This window comes from Mandrillus leucophaeus, unplaced genomic scaffold (genome assembly GCF_000951045.1).
Source record: "Mandrillus leucophaeus isolate KB7577 unplaced genomic scaffold, Mleu.le_1.0 Scaffold1583, whole genome shotgun sequence".
In the NCBI taxonomy this organism is placed as follows: Eukaryota; Metazoa; Chordata; class Mammalia; order Primates; family Cercopithecidae; genus Mandrillus; species Mandrillus leucophaeus.
The window spans coordinates 192,519-212,234 of record NW_012101569.1 but is presented as its reverse complement, the minus strand read 5'-3'; the positions used below and the strand labels follow the sequence as shown (position 1 = coordinate 212,234).

General features: G+C 34.2%; 1 protein-coding gene across 2 annotated transcripts in view; it reads left to right on the top strand.

Moving 5' to 3' along the window:
- Positions 1-19,716, top strand: part of VPS13C (vacuolar protein sorting 13 homolog C (S. cerevisiae)) — a 189,868-nt gene that overhangs the window by 56,397 nt on the left and 113,755 nt on the right. For both annotated transcript variants that reach the window (XM_011975761.1, XM_011975760.1), the window contains 10 exons: positions 1,894-2,023; positions 2,619-2,713; positions 7,716-7,858; positions 8,709-8,901; positions 10,295-10,409; positions 11,058-11,194; positions 13,746-13,869; positions 15,582-15,699; positions 18,312-18,441; positions 19,120-19,198. In XM_011975761.1, coding sequence (XP_011831151.1) covers positions 1,894-2,023; positions 2,619-2,713; positions 7,716-7,858; positions 8,709-8,901; positions 10,295-10,409; positions 11,058-11,194; positions 13,746-13,869; positions 15,582-15,699; positions 18,312-18,441; positions 19,120-19,198 — 1,264 coding nt within the window. The remainder of the gene's footprint in view (positions 1-1,893; positions 2,024-2,618; positions 2,714-7,715; positions 7,859-8,708; positions 8,902-10,294; positions 10,410-11,057; positions 11,195-13,745; positions 13,870-15,581; positions 15,700-18,311; positions 18,442-19,119; positions 19,199-19,716) is intronic.

Here is a 19,716-nt window from a genome sequence, read left to right as displayed (position 1 = left end):
CATTTTCTTTATAGCCTTTCTTATTGTTTGAAATTAGTATTTTTGATTATGTGCTTTCCTACTAATTCATCTCTTTTTCTCTTTATTATGTCTAAAATTTTCAGTTTATTTTGAAATTCCTTGAAATTTGTAGCGTGCTGATCACACCTTTCAGGTTTCAATGCTAATGCTAATAATGGCTTTATCTTTCTTTTAAAGGTTATTAGATATTTAGAGATTTGGGAGGAAGTTGAATGTTGGGATTTGTCGCCATATTATCTTGATGTCTCTTATCAGGATATTTTAAAAAGGTTAATTTCGGTTAATTAATTTTTTCCAGAATAAAAAGGTTTCTTTCCCCCAAAGTGTAAAAAAAATGTATTATCTATTTTTATAAAGAATAATTTTTATGGTAGCTAAGAAGATGGTAACAATGAAAAAATACAATTTAGTGCCTGCCGTTTTAAAACTTAAAACTATCAGTTTGGTTAAAAGAGATGTTAACAAAATATCCAAATGCTTTATAGCTTTTTCTGCATTTAGATTTATAAAAACTATTTATAAATTCGTCTATTTATTAAGTCTCAGTATCTAAGAGAGGTTTAAATTTGAAGTCTCTGGTTGCATTTTCCCTAAAAGAATTCATAGAAGATTCTTAAAAGCGGAAACAGATGATATACATTTAATTGGGTGTCATTTCCAAAATAGCTCAGTTTCATCTACTTGTGAAACTGTTGAAGCAGTTAATTTTCTGTATCATGATCTCTGCTGTTGAAGGAAATTAGTTTGTTGTCATCTCAGTGGTTCTGAACCTTGGCTGCATGTTAGAATCACCAGGGGAATTAAAAAAAAACAAAAAACAAAAAACAGTGCCTACCTAGAACCCACTCTCTCAAGATTTGATTTAATTGTTGTGTGGTGGGGCTTTGGTTTTGGCATTTTTTCTCATAAAGCTTCTAGATGATTCTTTTGTGCAGCAAGGATTAAATACCACTGAGCTGTGGTATCCACAGTAGCTGATTTGTCATTCATTTTCATCTTGCAGTTTCAAACAGGGCTTGAAAATGTACACACTCATTCATAGCTTGTGACAAAAGTTTACCATTTTGCCCATCCTTAGTGTTTACATTCACCAATCAAACCTATTCTCTTTACTATAGAATTCAACTCTTTACTTTCATCATCTCTTTTGTATTATTCCACTTTTTATTACACACAGAGGCTTACAATATGTTATCCATTGACTACCATTTTAAAATACTTTAAGTGGAAGAATTATTGAAATTTACTTATTCAGGGAATGAGAACATAGAATCTAAATTACTTATCCCCTTTATTTTCTTTATCCCTGTTTTCTGCCTTTGGTTATTCATCTATATTTCTCTGAAAAGTGGGAAAGAGAAGGAACGATAGAAAATCTAGTCAGGATTTGTTGAAAAAAGAGGGTGAAATGAGATTCAAGGACTATTTTAATTTATATCCCTCCTTCTGCCATTGTCTTAGCAAGCCAGCAATATATATGAATTCTGAAATATAATTGTTTCAAATTAGTACTTTTTTTGTGTGTGTTCCCTTTCAAGGAACTTTTCATTTTATAAACATGCAGTTCTAGTGGCTCCTTAACTTAAAAATTTGGAAGTAACGTTGTTTAGAAATATTTTAGTTGGAACCTTAACTATATAGCTCATAACATGCAGCCTCGTCAGAATGCTATCAGTTGGTGTGAGAAGTATTAATAAACTAACGGGGGACTACATTTAACTAAATTATGTTGTGAGCGTCATTTAAGATCTTGACTGGTTCAATCTTACATAGCGTTAAAGAAAAAAATGAACCATTATTTTTTTCCAGGCTATACGTGAAAATGAAGAGGGCAACATTCTTCAAGTAAATTTTTTAATTTTTATTTTTTAGGTGATTCGGTCTGGGCAAAAATTAAGGAAAAAGTCTGCTGACACAGGCGAGAAACGTGGAGGCTGGTTTAGTGGGTTTTGGGGTAAGAAAGAGTCTAAGAAAAAGGACGAAGAATCATTGATTCCTGAAAGTAAGTTCCAAGTCAGATAAGTTATTGTACAGTGTTAAGTGAAAAACAAAAAAACAAAAAACAAAAAACCACTATGTAAATTATATCTTCCTGTTGAGTTTTATTTTGAAATACATTTGAAATAAATTAGCTCAGTATAGCAAATATATAAGCAGACACATCAAGCTGGAATATTCCTATGTTTATCTAAAATAAAACTTAGACTAAAATAAACCTTTGATTTTTTGTGAAATAATATTTATGTCAAATTTAAAATGTTTAAATTTAGAGGTCTCAACATTTAGCATTTTTTGTTACCTTTTACATAGATATTTAATTACAAGTTTCACTTAAGTTTTAAAATAATTAGGAAATTCTGAAATCCTTATATTAGAACTGAATTTCCTTAATGGTGTCTCTTTGCCTTTTCTTGACCTTAGCAAGCAAATAGAATATATTTTGTCAAAGTTGTAGTATATTAGCGGATATTACCTGGCTAATTTTGCTTTAGCATTTGTGTCTGTTGATTTTAGGATACTTGTTAGTTTGGTTAGTCTTTTTAGTTATATCTGTAAAATGGAAGCAATTAATTTCTTAAAATGTTGTTTTTTCATAGCTATTGATGACCTTATGACTCCAGAGGAAAAGGATAAACTCTTCACTGCCATTGGTTATAGTGAGAGTACTCACAACCTAACTTTACCTAAGCAGGTAATTATTTAAGTGGTTTAAAGGAATTTTGTCTCATTATACTATGTTAGATTGAATTGGGTTAGAGTTACTGATTTTTTTTAAGTAATAAAAATATTTTCAATTCTACTCTGCTACTTAATGATTAAATGCTTTCAGTCAGGTTCTCTCTCCAACTTTATTTTATTTTTATTTTTTTGAGATGGAATCTTGCTCTGTCGCCCAGGCTGGAGTGCAGTGGTGTGATCTTGGCTCTGCCTCCTGGGTTCAAGCGATTCTCCTGCCTCAGCCTCCTGAGTAGCTGGGATTACAGGCACCCACCACCCCATCTGGCTAATCTTTGTAATTTTAGTAGACACGGGGTTTCGCCATGTTGACCAGGCTGGTCTCGAATTCCTGACCTCAGATGATCTGCCATCCTCAGCCTCCCAAAGTGCTGGGATTACAGGTGTAAGCCACTGTGCCCAGCCTCCAACTTTAGATTTAAGTAGTTTTAGTGAACGTAAGAATAACCTGACAAAAGTACTTATTATAGTGCTAAATAGAATCTTAAAAAAATTTTATCCTAAGAAATTTTTTTCAAATTGTGAAGCATGACATATATAAAAGAGAAAGCAAAACCAAAATGTACTGCCTATTTCATTGACTAAAAAGGGAAGAGTGTTTAATTATTATGAAGGTCAAGATTTAGAATATTGCTGTCACCTTAGAAGCCCCTATGTCCTCCATCATTGCTTCTCCAAAGGTAACCATTATCCTGATTTTTATAGTAATTGTATCTTTTATTTCTTTTTGTTTTTTACTACCAACACTGTTATTTTGTTTTCATTGTATGAATATACCATAATTTCTTATCTATTTCCTGTAGATATATATGTTTGTGGTTTCGGGTTTGGGCTATTGCAGATAACACTGCTATGAACATACTTGTACAAGTCTTTGGTGGAGATATGTTTTTATTTCTCTTGAGTTAAATATCTGGGAGTAGAGTTGCTGGGTCATAGGGTAAATATGTATAACTTTTCTAAAAACTGGCAAACACTTCTCGGAAAGTTGTAATATTTTATATTCCTACCACTAGTTCCAGATGCTACATATTCTTGCCACATTTGATATTGTCAGGCTTTTTAATTTTAGCCATTTAAGCGGATTTGATATGTTCCTCGACTATAGTTTTAATTTGCATTTTCCTAATGACTAATGATGTTGTTATGGTTAGGCTTTTGTGTCCTCACCCAGATCTCATCTTGAATTGCAATCCCCATAATCCACCCCTCACCGCCATCAAGGGAGAGACCAGGTAGTAATAATTGAGTAATGGGGGTGGTTTCCACCACACTGTTGTGATAGTGAGTTAATTCTCATGACATCTGATGATTTTATAAGGGCCTCTTCCCCCTTCACTCAACACTATTCCTTCCTGCCACCTTGTGAAGAAGGTACCTTGCTTCCCCATGGCCTTCTGCCATGATTTTGTTTCCTGAGGCCTCCCAGCCATGCTGAAAGATAGTCAGTTAAACCTCTTTTCTTTACAAATTACCCAGTCTAGGGCAGTTCTTTATAGCAGTGTGAAAACAGACTAATGCAGATGTTGACTGTCTTTTCATGTCTTATTGGCCATCTCTATTTGTTCATGTGTGATTTTTGGTCATTTTTAAATTGGGTTGTTTGTCCTTTTATTGTTGTTTGTGGAAGTTATTTTTATATTTGCATACAAGACTTTTGTTGTGTTTGTGTATAGATATAGATATGTACATTTTGCTATAGGTGCATGTATAAATTTTTCAATTTGTGGCTTGCCTCTTGATTTTCTTAATGGTAGTTATTTATGAGAAACAATTTTAATTTTCTACTGATGAAGTGTTTTTTCTTATGGTTACTGCTAACGTTAGATCTGTTCAAGAAACCTTTGCCTACCTCAGAGTCACAAAGATACTCTCCTATGTATTCTTTCTAGAAACTTATGGGGTTCTGGGTTTTATCTTTAGTTTAGTATTCATCTTAAAATAATTTTTGTATTTGGAGTGGCATGTGGGTTGAGGTTTATTTTTTCCCTATGTTTATCCAGTTGTTTGAGTGGTATTTTAAAAAGACTGCATTTTTTTTCTTATTGAATTGAGTTGTCCCTTTGGTTGAAAATAAATTGACTTTATATGTGTGGATACAGTGGACTCTCATTGAACTCTTTGTCTATTTTTACACTTATGGCCCCAATCTTGATGCTATGGTTTGGCTGTGTCCCCACCCAGCTCTCACCTTAAATTGTAATAATCCCCACGTGCCAAGGGCGGGTCCAAGTGGAGAAAATCGAATGATTGGGAGCGTATCTCCCATACTGTTTTCATGGTATTGAGTAAGTCTCGTGAGATCTGATGGTTTTATACATGGGAGTTCCCCTGCACAAGCTCTCTTGCCTGCTATGTAAGACATTGTCTTTGCTCTTCCCTTGCCTTCTGCCATGATTGTGAGGCCTCCCCAGCCATGTGGAACTATGAGTCCATTAAACCTCTTTCTTTGATAAATTATCTAGTCTCAGGTATGTCTTTATTAGCAGCATGCGAATGGACTAATGTACTTATTATTATAGTTTTTTAAGTCTCAAAGTAAGACCTCTGACTTGTTTTTCTTTTTTTTTGAGACAGAGTGTCGCTCTGTCACCCAGGCTGGAGTGCAGTGGTGCAATCTCAGCTCACTGTAAGCTCTGCTTCCTGGGTTCATGCCATTCTCCTGCCTCAGCCTCCCACGTAGCTGGGACTACAGGCTCCCGCCACCACGCCCAGCTCATTTTTTGTATTTTTAGTAGAGATGGGGTTTCACTGTGTTAGCCAAGGTGGTCTCGAACTCCTGACCTCGTGATCTGCCCGCCTCAGCCTACCAGAGTGTTGGGATTACAGGCGTGAGCCACCATGCCTAGCCTCTTTTTTTTTTTTTTTTTTTTAAAGAGTGTTTTGGCTATTTTAGGCCTTTTAGGCCTTTTCCACTTATGTGTACCTTTTAGAATCATCTTATCAGTGTTTTCAAAAGTACATGCTGCTTTTGTTAGAGATTACATTGAATCTGTAAATTATTATGGGGACAGTTGTAATTTAAGCAATATTGAATATTCCAGTCACATAATTCCTTTTTGTGTCTCTGACCATCTGTCAGTAATTTTCCTTCTACTTGAACAATGCCGATTATATTATTTTGTTAAATGTAGTTCTGCTGGTGACAAGTTTTTAATTTTTTTTTTGTTTTTCTGAAAATGTCTATTTTTTCTTATTTCTTGAAGGATACTTCTGTGTATAGAATTCTAGGTTGTTAATGATTTTCTGAGTTTTGAAGATATAATTTCATTGTTGTTAGGCCTGCATTTTCTTTTGTGTATTCAGCTGTATGTATGTATTCATTTTTGTTTATACTGTTTGGACTTCTTCCTGTTTGGACATCTTGAGGTTTCATCAATATGGGAAAAAAATCCTCACTTCCCAGTTTTATTTCCCATCATTCTTTTATACTTCATCCTTTGGGACTTCTAATGTACTTAGTAGGCTCTTTTCATAATATCATGTGTGTCTTATTTTCTCTGAGGTATTTCCAAGTTCTTTATCTGTTTATTCTTTGGCTAGTTTCCTCTAATTCTCTCTTCAGCTCTTTGTATATTACTATTAAACTCATTTATTGAATTCTTAATTGGTTTTTGTCTGTTTCAGTTCTTGAATTTCTATTTGGTTCTTTTTTTATAGCTTCCAAGTTCTTGCTAACATGCTGTTTTATCTTTTATGTCTTTGACCCTAATAAATCTAGTAGTCTGAGTAAGTCTAAAATTAGACTCTTGATGTCTAGAGCTCCTGTGAATCTATTTTCTGTTGTTTCTGCTGGTTTTTGTTCCAATTGGTCATGAATCTAGTGAGCCTGTGTGTGTGTGTGTACGTGTGTGTGTGTACGTGTGTGTGTACGTGTGTGTGTGTGTGAGAGTGTGTATGTGTGTACGTGCACCAATCATTGTTACTGTAGGTATTGAGATGATTTGATGCTGTGCTGCCAGATCATGGGAGTTTGCCTGCTTCCAGTTCACTTTTACTCTTATGATATAACCCTTTAGGGTCCCAGGCAAAATAAAATGTGTTTTATCAGTGCTTTTACCTTTTGATGGGACCTGGTTTCCAATTTTGACCCTGCTAGCCTAACTTCACAGCCCCTAGGCTGTCCCCTCTGAAATTTCCGAATACCTCTAGGAGAAGCAGATCCTCAGATTCCAGGATCATCTCCCTGGTTCTCTGTTTTACCTTCAATCTTGGCTCAGTAATTTTGGGGTCAGGATTTATTTTCTCACTGTCTTACTAACTCTGCACAGCAATCAAGCATATGTTTTTCCTTCAGCCACAGGATTATTCTGAAATAGTTTTTTTCAGAAAAAGCTACTGAATTGAATATGCCACAAAATGGTTTGTAATTGTTTCGTTGTTATAACCTATAAAACTAAGGGAAGGCTGGGTACGGTGGCTTTTGCCTGTATTCCTAGCACTCTGGGAGGCCGGGGTGGGCAGATCACCTGAGGTCAGGAGTTCGAGACCAGCCTGGCCAACATGGTGAAACCCCGTCTCTACTAAAAACACAAAACTTAGCTTGGCATGGTGATGGGCACCTGTGATCCTAGCTACTTGGGAGGCTGAGTCAGGAGAATCTCTTGAACCCGGAAAGTGGAGGTTGCAGTGAGCTGTGATTGAGCCACTGTACTCCAGCCCGGGCAACAGAGCAAGACTATGTCTCAAAAATAAAATAAAACTTCAGAGAAATGAATTTCTAGATCTTTTGTAAGCATCCTATTTGAGTGGACAATTTTATATTGAATTTTCTAATTTATAGGGAATACATTTGTAAAAGAAGAATTTTTCCTTTATGATGAGCATATGGATGCCAGAACCTACCGTGCTCTATTTGTTAGGTTGCTTTATAATTCAACAAATTTAAATAAGAAATTATTAAAGAAAGTAATAGTTATTTAAACTTTAACAATTTTAATTTTATTCTTTCTGTATAGTATGTTGCCCATATAATGACCCTGAAGTTAGTAAGCACCTCTGTTACGATAAGAGAAAACAAGAATATTCCAGAAATACTAAAAATTCAGATAATTGGGCTGGGCACTCAAGTATTTCAGCGACCAGGAGCACAAGCACTTAAGTAAGTTTTTAAAAATTTATTTCAATTTTTATTTTTAGTTATAGTTTTAGGCAAAAAATGTGGTGTGTTATTCAGGATTAAAAATGATTAATGCCAGCTCTTCTTTAATTTCTCTTGCATGTATATGTCAAGATAGTCTTTTTATATTTGCTTTTGTTTTGTTATGGCGCTGTATGGGTATTTCATCATTTGTTCTGCCCTCCCTCCTTTCGTTTGTGCATATTTATTGGATAGTATTTAATTTATAGGCTCAATACTGTGAAAGCTATGGATAAGTACAAAAAGTTTTTGTTTTCAAGAAATGTATGCTATAGCTGATAAAAGATATGCAAGAAGTTAATAATTCGAGAACTATATGACATTAGACAGCTCTAGGGTAAGAAGATATTGTAAAATTAAATGCCTCATAGTTAATGCTACACAAGCTTAGTTGTGGAAGAGAATAACTGAGCTAGGAGAAGGTCTAGGTTAGCCGAATGGAAATGACTAGGAGAAGCTGGAATGGAGTAAGAGGGTATTAAGGGTGGCATAGAAGTAGGGAGAGGAGTTCATCAATGTCATGTGATCTTTTATTCATGCAACAGTGATCAGAACTTTTACAGTATTCTAAATTTGGCTAAAGTGAGTTTTTCATGTAGATGAAAGGAGTTAATTAAAACAACAAGAGCAGCAAACCAGATTGTGTGTGAGCAATTGAATGCCTGGATAAGAAGGTTGAGCTTCAGCTTTAGATAAGGTGCATTGATGGTCCTGGTTCTCAAAGAAGTGTTTAAAGGGAAATTTGTATTTTAGCCCATTAGATTACAAAAGACCTTATCTGTATCTTTCCTTGTTCTTCACTGGATTATAGGGTAGAAGCAAAATTAGAACACTGGTATATAACAGGTTTGAGACAGCAGGATATTGTACCATCACTTGTGGCTTCAATTGGTGACACTACATCATCCTTGCTTAAAATTAAATTTGAAACCAATCCAGAGGATAGTCCTGCTGACCAGACTCTGATTGTTCAGTCTCAGCCTGTGGAGGTCATCTATGATGCTGTAAGTGCAAGGAGAAAGTAACTCTTTGTTTAAACCATCTTATACTTCTGACATATTCAAAAATAAAATGTAAGCATCCTATTTGAGTGGACAATTTTATATTGAATTTTCTAATTTAAAGTGAATAAATTTGTAAAAGAAGAATTTTTCCTTTATGGTGAGCATATGGATGCTAGACATTTTCTTATTTCTCCTCTTTCATATTTAACATTTATTTACTTAATAGGTAAGTTTCCTAATAGGTTTTTCTTGTTTCAAAAGCAGTACATGTTCAGGAGCTAATTTTGATTTTTTCATATGCAATACATTTTTCCCTACTGCAAGGTTTACTTATCTATGCTTATGTTAAATTTAAAAAAATCTAATATACTTTAAAAATTCTTGTTTATTTGCCAACTACTCCCAAATTGTTATATGTTGACTTCCTACTCCAGTTCTTTTTTGTGTATTTTCTCTTTTCTTTCGATGTTTGGAACAAATTCAAAGAGCTTTAGCAGTGATTAAAAGAATTTTAAATATTGTTAACATGGAAAAAAGCATTGGTGTTTAGATGTTATTGGAAATGCTGGCTCAAGTTCTGTATCTATGGCTTTACCTTTTTCAGGCTCTCTTACCCACCATCTCAAGTTAGTGAGCAATATGGATACGGTTCACTACTCATTGCATCACTTGTAGTTTCGCCCCACCTTGTTGAGATCCCTGATGTAATTTTACTTTACGATTGAAAGCTAAATTCACTGTGTGTGTGTGTGTGTGTGTGTGTGTGTGTGTGTGGGTCGGTGGAGGGGAGGCAGTATATAAAGACTGCAGAACTCATTATATTTTATAATTAAAAAATTTTAATTGTGGTAAAATACACATAACTCAATTTAACATCTTAACTGTTTTTAAGTTTACAGTTCAGTAGTGTTAAGTACATTCACATTGTTAAACAACCAGTCTCCAGAACTGTTTTCATCTTGGAAAATCTCTGATTTTTTAAAAGTTTAAATTTGGCTTGTAGGTAAGAGCTAAATGGCTTTCTTCCTCTTAATTTTCTAAACTTCAGAGTGCAAGGGAATCTAATTAGAGTATAGAGAAGTAGAGTTTCACCTTCTGACTAATTGGAGGCTAAAACTAGAAGTAATGTCTGCTGCTACATCCATATGACACTATAGAACATACTTTATACCTTAATGATATATGCACATTTGTTGCCTCTCCAGTAAGCTTGCTTAGGCTCTTCCTTTCTCCACGTTCTCTTTTACTCCAAGGGGAGATGTAGTTGGACAGAATATCTTTGGAGTTCCACAGTTCAAAACTACAGCTGTTTAGAATTGAGGTGAAACATTAAAGTTTACAACATGGAAAGAACTATGTGTAACTTGATTATATTAAAAATTTTTTGTTATAGAAAACTGTCAATGCAGTGGTTGAATTCTTTCAATCAAATAAGGGTTTGGATCTTGAGCAAATAACATCAGCAACATTGATGAAGCTGGAAGAAATTAAGGAGAGAACAGCTACAGGTAAAGAATTTGAGTGTCTACATAAGCATCAGCTAAGTTTTAAAAGTTTTGTCTACTTTAATGTAAACATTGTGTTCAAAATATTATGTTGCTTTTTTTCTTTATTTTAAACTCAGACTGTATTACAGTATAGAGTGGACATGGCTTACTCAAAGTCAAATATACCTGTTAGACTAGGTGAGAAAGAGCATAATATGGGGTACAGACGATTCTTCCTGCCATTACAGTCAAGAAGTCGTGCTTCAGAATGAGCTTGAGGTGGAAAACCATCCTCCATCTCAGTTCTTAAGAAACTGTTCATCACACTGTGTGTGAATATAGTTTGAAAGATACTTACTTTTGTATAACATGGCCTCTAAACTCAAGGCAACTATTTTATCCAGTTCCTTAACCAAGGAAATAATAAATTCTTCTATCCCTACATAAAATACTAGCTATGTTGGGTTTACTATACTGTGCTATAATAAATTGTTTCCTATTGGCTATATGCAGTCTTCACCTTACATGCTGAATTGAGAATCTGATTTGTGAGAAAAGCTAATACTCCTTTGTAATACTTTTCAAGTAAAATTCTTATTCTAGTTGTTAATAATATGATTACATATTTCAACTTGACCATTTAATGTCATTATTTCTTACCTTCTTTAGGACTTACACATATTATTGAAACTCGAAAAGTCCTTGATTTAAGGATAAATCTGAAGCCTTCTTATCTAGTAGTTCCACAGACAGGTTTCCACCATGAAAAGTCAGATCTTCTGATTTTAGATTTTGGTACATTTCAGGTAGGTATATATGCATTTTTTTGTCTGCCCATCTTTGACCTGTTTGCTAGCTAACTCTCCAATAGTTTGCTGTTTTTTTCTTCAGAGTTCACTAAACTAAATGTAGACTTATTTTTTTAACCTGTTTTTCAAGCCTAGCTTGGAGTATTTTATATGTGTTTTATGACTATTAAAACAAAAAACCTCCAAATTTTCTGTAATGGTAGGTGATTTGACAGTAAGGACTGGATTACCTCTGTCTTTTCCTAATTAGAAAGAAGCATTTCTGTTTTCATAGCAGGGCTTAATTGTACACTGTTATTTGTTGCCTATATATTTTGACAATAGGAAATTGTACGTATATGAATATATGTTTATTAAACCACTGTCGGCAACTAAGTAGAGCAAGATAACTTTTGGATTTTGGATTTTGAATCTTGTAGAAATCCAAGCCTCCAGTAAAAGGTGACAATTTCAAATATATGAGGGGACTTTGAAAAGTTTGTGGAAAAATGAAATTAAAAGATAAAAATAAAAAACATAAACTTTGTTTCTCAACATAAGATCCATCAAGTTCAAGACACTTTTGTAAGTGATGATACCAGCCGTTTAGTCCATCCCTCAAGGATTGAAGGTCCTGGGAATTTAATCATGTCATTGTAGTCTTTTCTACATTACTAACTGAAGAAAAATAGGTGCTGTTTATAGATTTTTTTTTAAGATAAGGAAACCAAAAAAAGTTAGAAGGAGCCAAATTAGGACTGTAAGGTGGGCACCTAATGATTTCTCATAGAAAATCTTACAAAAACTGCCCTCATTTGGTGAGAGGAATGAGCAGAAGCAGCATTGTTGTGGTGAAGAAGGACTCTCTGGTGAAGTTTTCCTGGGTGTTTTTCTGCTAAAACTTTGGTTGACAAAACACTGTCATAATAAGCAGATGCTATCGTTCTTTGGCCCTCCAGAAAGTCAACAAGCAAAATGCCTGGAGCATCCCCAAAAAGTGTTGCCATCACCTTTGCTCTTGACTACTCTACTTTTGCTTTGACTGGACCACTTTCACATCATGATAACCATTGCTTTAATTGTGATTTGTCCTTAAGATCATACTGGTAAAGCCATGTTTCATCTCTTTGTTTTTTTTGAGACAGAGTCTTGCACTGTCGCCCAGGCTGGAGTGCAGTAGTGCAATCTTGGCTCACTGCAACCTTCGCTTCCTGGGTTCAAGTGTTGCTCTTGCCTCAGCCTTGCAAGTAGCTGGGATTACAGGCATACGCTACCACACCTGGCCAATTTGTGTATTTTTAGTAGAGACGGGGTTTCACCATGTTGGCCAGGCTGGTCTTGAACTCCTGACCTCAAGTGATCCGCCCACCTCGGCCTCCCAAAGTGCTGGGGTTGCAGACGTGAGCCCCCATGCCCAAACCATGTTTCATTTCTTATTATAATTCTTTGAAGAAATGCTTCTGGATCTTGATCCCACACTTGTTTTTAAAATTTCCATCAAAAGCTCTACCCTTGTCTGTAGCTGAGTTGAGCGCAGTGGTTTTGGCTCCTGTTGATTAAAAAGTTGTCTCAACTTTAATTTTTCAGTCAGAATTGTGTAAGCTGAACCAGTTGAAATGTCTGTGGTGTTGACTGTTGTTTCTGCTGTTAATCATCAGTCCTCTTCAATTAGGGAATGAACAAGATTAAATTTTTTCTCACAAATTGATGTGCATGGTCTGCCACTGTGGGCTTCATCTTCAAAATTGTCTTGACCCTTCTTAAAATTAGTTATCTATTTGTAAACTGCTAATTTCTTTGGGGCACTGTTCCCATACATTTTTCATGAAGCATTACTGATTTCACCATTCTTTCACCTAAGCTTCAGCATACATTTGTTTTTTGCCTCAATTTTAGCAGAATTCATGTTGCTATGATGGGGGGGTCCTTTTCAAGCTGATGTCTTAATCTTCTTAGTGACTCAAGCTAGATCCTGTTCAGTCATGTTATAAAAAGTTAGTTCAAGTTTCTTTTGGTACGAAACAGTTTTGAAATTCATGCATAGTTTTTTCATAATGGGCATTTTCCATCGACTTTTTGAAGATCCCTTGTATACTCCTGAATGGATCCTTGCTTCTACCGGGAAGGGAGAAAAGGCAGTACAATTTGGAGCTGAGTTATAGTTGTCTAATTATTCCTGTGGTATAGTGCAGAGAAGGAACAAAACGCTGCTATTTAATGGTGAAGAGTGTAGGATGGGGGTCAGGGGAGCTGGACTATAAGAGGCAGTAATTCCTGAGATCCAGGAAGAGGAGGAGTTGTACATCTAGACAAGTTATTTGTGGCAGATAGCTCAAACATGAAAATGTGCTGAACACCTATTTCTCAACTTTAATAGAGATGTATGCTGAAATATTCTTGTTTACAAATAATTATCTGAAAATTAAAATGTTTATTCATTAAGGGCAATATTTTCATTTTGTTAGGTTTTAACTGACTAAATGCAAGATTGAAACCTAGCTAAAGTATGTTTATATATGTGCTTTTCTGTTTTGGAAAAAAAAAAATTGAGATTTGTCTTTCATTTTAGCTCAACAGTAAAGATCAAGGCTTACAGAAGACTACTAGATCATCTCTGGAAGAAATAATGGATAAGGCTTATGACAAGTTTGATGTTGAAATAAAAAATGTACAACTACTTTTTGCAAGAGCAGGTAAACCATTATTCAATTTTTAGGATCTTGGGATTATGTTGGGTAGTTTGTGTAGCATCCGTCTATGTATGTGTGCCTATATATCAACCCTGACAACCATTTTGCACACATATTCTTTTGGCCGCTTAAATAAACCATGTAGGACACTATTAGTGTAAATTACTGCAACATTTATAAATAGAAATGGAAATTTGGGTAGTCATTTTAGGATACCTAGCTCCATTTCAGTCTAAGCCTATTCATAGCCTATATTTTTGTAATGTGACTATAAAGCTGCTTAGAACACAAAATGGAAGTTGCAATTGATTCATGTTTTTCTGTCTTACTGCTTTTGGGATGACTCAATATTATTTTCCTTGCTGCCTTCATTATTAAATCTTGTACTATATTAGCCTCGTCTTTATTTCAATAGTATTACTAGTATATTATGCTTTCTACTTTTGTAGATATCTGAGAAATATATATCTACAAAGTAGTAGATACAGTCTTAATATCTTAAAGATAATTAACTTAATTATTTTCCAAAAGCTTTGGTGTTTTCTACGCTTAAGTAAATTTTTTTTTAGACTTATTTAGTTTCTAGAAACAATACATATTTATTAATTATCCTTGATCATAGTATCACTTTGTGGGAGGTCATTAGAGGAAAGGACAGTTACAGTCTCTATCTGCAGAGTTTATACACTAGTAGGAGTGTTGAGACTTATTAAAATGTAAATACATAATGCTCTACTTACTTTTCATGTGTTAAGAGCCTCTTAATTCCTTGAAGTGGAGTATTTACATAGACCATTAAAACTGCCTTTTCTTTTGTATGTACTTAAGAATAATTGAATTATGGCCAGACGCGGTGGCTCACGCCTGTAATCCCAGCACTTTGGGAGGCCAAGGTGGGCGGATCATGAAGTCAGGAGATTGAGACCATCCTGGCTAACACGGTGAAATCCCAGCGTGGTGGTTGGCGCCTGTAGTCCCAGCTATTTGGGAGGCTGAGGCAGGAGAATGGCATGAACCTGGGAGGCAGAGCTTGCAGTGAGCCCAGATCATGCCACTGCATTCCAGCCTGGGTGACAGAGTGAGACCCTGTTTGAAAAAAAAAATAATAATAATTGAATTATAAGTGATAAAAGATTTTCAGTCATTGCCACCAATAAAGATCTGCATAGTTCTCTATTAGTTATTGGAAAATCTGTTTTTGGGACCTTCTTATTTGAAGAAAAGTGATTATTATACTTTTTTGGTCATGAAATTTTGTTCACAAAAACTCATCTTTGCTTTGGAATTGTGTACTAAGCTGGGTGTAAATATTGTACTTAGGAACCCCATAAACCTCTTTTTTTCTTTTTTCTTGTTTTTCCTCCTCTTTTCACTGTAATTATCAACCTTGGTCATTAATTCTGGAATTAAGGTAATAGATTCTGGGCTTTGTTTTTCCTGTTTACTTTGAAATGCAAGATGTTATGTGAACATTCTCCAAATATAGTTATTTTATATCACAGTCTTTGATCTTGTCAGTCTGTATTTAAAAAGCATAGGTTATTTAACTGATATGCTGAAAGAAGTAAAAATTGGTAATCATTGACTCTGGATTAATTTACAGTGATTTTCCATAGAATGTCTGATAATTTAAAATAATATTCATTAAAAATAATATTTATCCATGTTCCATGGCTGTTTGTAAAAACCATAATATCTTAAATTATTTTTTAAAGAGGAAAACTGGAAAAAGTGTCGATTTCAGCATCCATCAACTATGCATATATTGCAACCCATGGATATTCATGTTGAGTTGGCCAAAGCTATGGTAGAAAAAGACATAAGAATGGCCAGGTAATGTATGAGCTTCTTGTATATTAGAAAATTAACAGGTGAAATATATCTGCATCAGTTGCTAGAATTTAAGGAAGCAAAGATAGATTTCTGTGGGAGACAGAAAAAAATAATGATTATTCCATTTTGCAGCAGAAATGTATTTTTAAGAAAATTTATATTTGAATTATACATCAACTCTTCAGAAATATTTGGACTTTTACAGTGTATAAAAGTTGATGGTTCATGTTTTTGAATGAATCTAATCCAACACTTAATATGAACAAAATAAAATCTTCAAAAACATTAGAGGCTCTTTTGATAATGAAATACCATATAATCCTGAGAAAAAATAGAAAATTAATTTTGAATTTAAATAGACAGTTATGAAATGTTTATACTTTCAAAAAACAGATTTATTGAAATATAATTGATGTTCAATAAGCTGCATCTATTTAAAGTTTACAATTTGATAAATATTGCCTTAGCTATATAGCCACGAAACCATCATCACAGTTAAGATAATGAACACATCATCTCCAAAAGTGTCCTTGTTCCCCTTTGTATTCCTTTCTTTCCTTCCCTACTTAAATTCTGTTCCCCCACTCCCTGGACAATATTCATCTGCTTTCTGACACTATAGATTTGTTAGAATTTTCTAGAATTTTACATAAGTAGAATCTTAGACTTTTAATTTTTTTGTTTGACGTCTTTAATTCAGCATAATTAATTTGAGATTCATTCATGTTGTATGTATCAGTAGTTTATTGATACCCTTTATCAGGTGGATGTTAAACCAACTTTTCATTACCGATTAACCTCACTTAGTAGTGGTGAACATCCCTAATCCAAAGACCAAAAATTTGAAATACTCCAAAATTTGAAACTTTTTGAGAGTCAACGTTATGTCACATATGGAAAATTCTGCACATAAGTTCTTAACACAAGCTTCGTTTCTTGCACAAAATTATTAACATTTTTAAAATAAAATTACCTTCAGACTGTGTGTACAAGGTGTGAATGAAACATAAATCAATTTCGTGTTTAGACTTGGATCCTATCTGCAGGATATCTCATTATGTAATACAAATATTCCAAAATCTGGAAAAATCAAAAATCTGAAACACTTCTTGTCCCATTTCTGATAAGGGATACTCAACCCATATGTATTATTCTTTTAAAATACTTTTGGACTTATTTTGCCAAAATTTTATTACAAACTTTTATATCTGTGTTAATGAGGGATATTGGTCTGTGCTTTTCTTGTTTGGGTATCAGGATAATGTTGGCCTCATACATTGAGTTTTCTGGAAGATATTGTGTAGAAATGGTATTATTTCTTCCTAAAATGTTAGGTAGAATTCACCAGTAAAGTCGTCTGGCCCTGGAGTTTTCATTTGGAGAGGTATTTAACTACAAATTCATGTTTTTTCATAGATACAGGGCTAGATTATCTATTCTTTTGAATGACCTGTGTGTTCCAAGTGTTTTGAGTTGTTCGTGTGTTTTAAGGAATTTGTCCATCTTAGTTGTTGAATGTATGGCATAAAACTGTTTGTATTGCTTTCCTTTTACCTATTTAATACACGAAGAATCTGTAGTGATGTTATTTCTCTTAGTCCTGATGTAAGTAATTTGTGCCTTTTCTCTTTTTCTGCTGATCACTGTGATCAGAGGTTTATCAATTTTGTTGATCTTCTGAGCTACCTGGCTGTTGGTTTCCATTATCTTCTCTCTTTTGATTCTTTTTTCCCCCCTGATTTCCACTCTGATGTTTATTATTTCTTTCTTTTGTTTACTTAGGATTTCATTTTCTTTCCAGTCCTAGTTTCTTAAGGTAGAAGCTGAGGTCACTGATTTGAGACCTTAGTTCTTTTCCAGTATAGGCATTTAGTGCTTTATATTTCTTTCTCTGTAGTGCTTTACTGTATCCCAGTGTGACATCTAGCAATTAGGCATATGTCAGCTTGAGCTGTTCACAGCTTAGTCAGGAAGCCAAAGATAAACAACAACCAAGAAGAGCTTTATGACCAGCACATAGCTGCCACAAGGCTATTGAGACAAATAAACCTGAGGCAATTACATTGAATAGGGAAACAGAGTAGAAGCCCCTGCTAAAAAGTAAGTAACTGATAAAATCACAATGGTGATTCAGTAGTGAGTAAAACAGATGTCCTCATGGAGCTGACATTTTAATTAGGGGAGACATAAACAAATATAAATGTGATGTAAGGTGCTGCCGAGTGCTATATATAAAAAGAAATAAAGCAAGGCAATGGGATAGAGAGTGATGAGATAGATACTCTTTGATGTTGATAATAAGAAATCTTTGATACCAGGAAGTAGTGTTTTGGTTTTGAAAGGTAGAGAATTGTGTTTGGAAAGATTTTCATAAAAATTAGTTAAGTTAAAAAGGTTTGGCTACTTAAGAGGGATATGTTGAAATTATCTGGAAACTTAGCTAACATAGAACTTTCAATTTCTTGCCAGTGTTGTCTAAATGAGGCATTAATGTAATTAGATTAAAACATGTCAAAAGTTTAGGCATGTTTTAATCTAATTACATTAATGCAGTTCTTTCCCTCGTTTGTAATATAGAGATGCTGACTTAAAACCACTGAATTGTATCTTAGATTTAAAGTGTCAGGAGGACTTCCTTTGATGCATGTGAGAATTTCTGACCAGAAGATGAAAGATGTGCTATGTTTGGTGAACAGTATACCTTTGCCACAGAAATCATCAGCCCAGTCTCCAGAGAAACAGGTAAATAGAAACAATAAAATGTATAAACCTATTTTTACCATTGTTTTAGAGCAGTGATGAAAAGTCAGTTTCAGGGCAAGGTTTATAAGTGAAAGGACTAAAAGTACAGAAATGAAAGTAAAATGTCTTTCAAATTTATAAAATGTGTTTTAAATAAAACTAGAGGGGGAAAAAGTAAACAAAAATCTTTAGAATCTTGCAAATAAAACAATTGGAATAAAATGTCCTTATATGTTAGACTTACAAGTTGTAGGTCACTTTAATTGGAATTGATCTTTACACAGTAGAAATGTTGGATTTCTACTTTGAAATGAAATTTGGTAAAGCGAGCTCATGGTGATACCATGTGTCAGAGACCTATAAAAAAGATGTACTTTAATATTGTAATAGATAGAATGTAAATGATATACAGTACTAATAGACTAACTTACTAGAGGTACACTTAGTTTTGTCCTTGTTAATGTGGGCAGTAGACTTAATATAAATTTGTAAATTGTAGCCAACTATTAGTTGATTACACAATATATCTTGTTGGAAGATTTGTATATTGTGTTATGTTGTGTGTATGTGTCTTTCCATTCTCTTTATCCTCTATTAGTTTTTAGTCTTCCTCTCATTTATCACATTTAATCCTGCTGAGTCATTGTTTCTAAGAAAACTTTTTGTATTCTATGCTAGGTATCCTCAATTCCAGTTATTTCAGGTGGGACAAAAGGTCTACTTGGTACTTCACTGTTGCTAGATGCTGTGGAATCAGGTAAGGAAAGTAAAATACTCTTTCTGTATTAAATTAAGCCTATACATTGTTATACAGAGATAACATTTTTAGAAAATAAGGGCCATCTGAAACTGCTGTAGTAATTTACTGGTTTTAGTTCTAGTTGTGCTACATTAGTGTGACTTTGAGTCCCTTATCTTCTTTAAGCCCAAGTTTCTGTCTTCATTGGATAAATGAAGGGATTTTTTTTTTTTTTTGGTAGTTGACAGTGCTTACTTAAGATTCTAAATAAACTACTTTTTTTGGCCCCAATCTCTGCATGAGCTTTTCTCTAGCTCTGACCTAATTGATCTGTTTTAATTTTGAACTAGAATGTAAGCTTCATCAGAACAGGACCATGTCTATCCTGGTCATTCTGGTATCCTTAGTAGCTGGCACAGCCTGATACATGGTAGATAATACCCAATAAATATTTTGTTGAGTATTGAGTGAATGAACTATAGTGAAAAACAGAACCATTGAAGAAAAGAACGTGGTGCTATTTGATTTTAAATGTG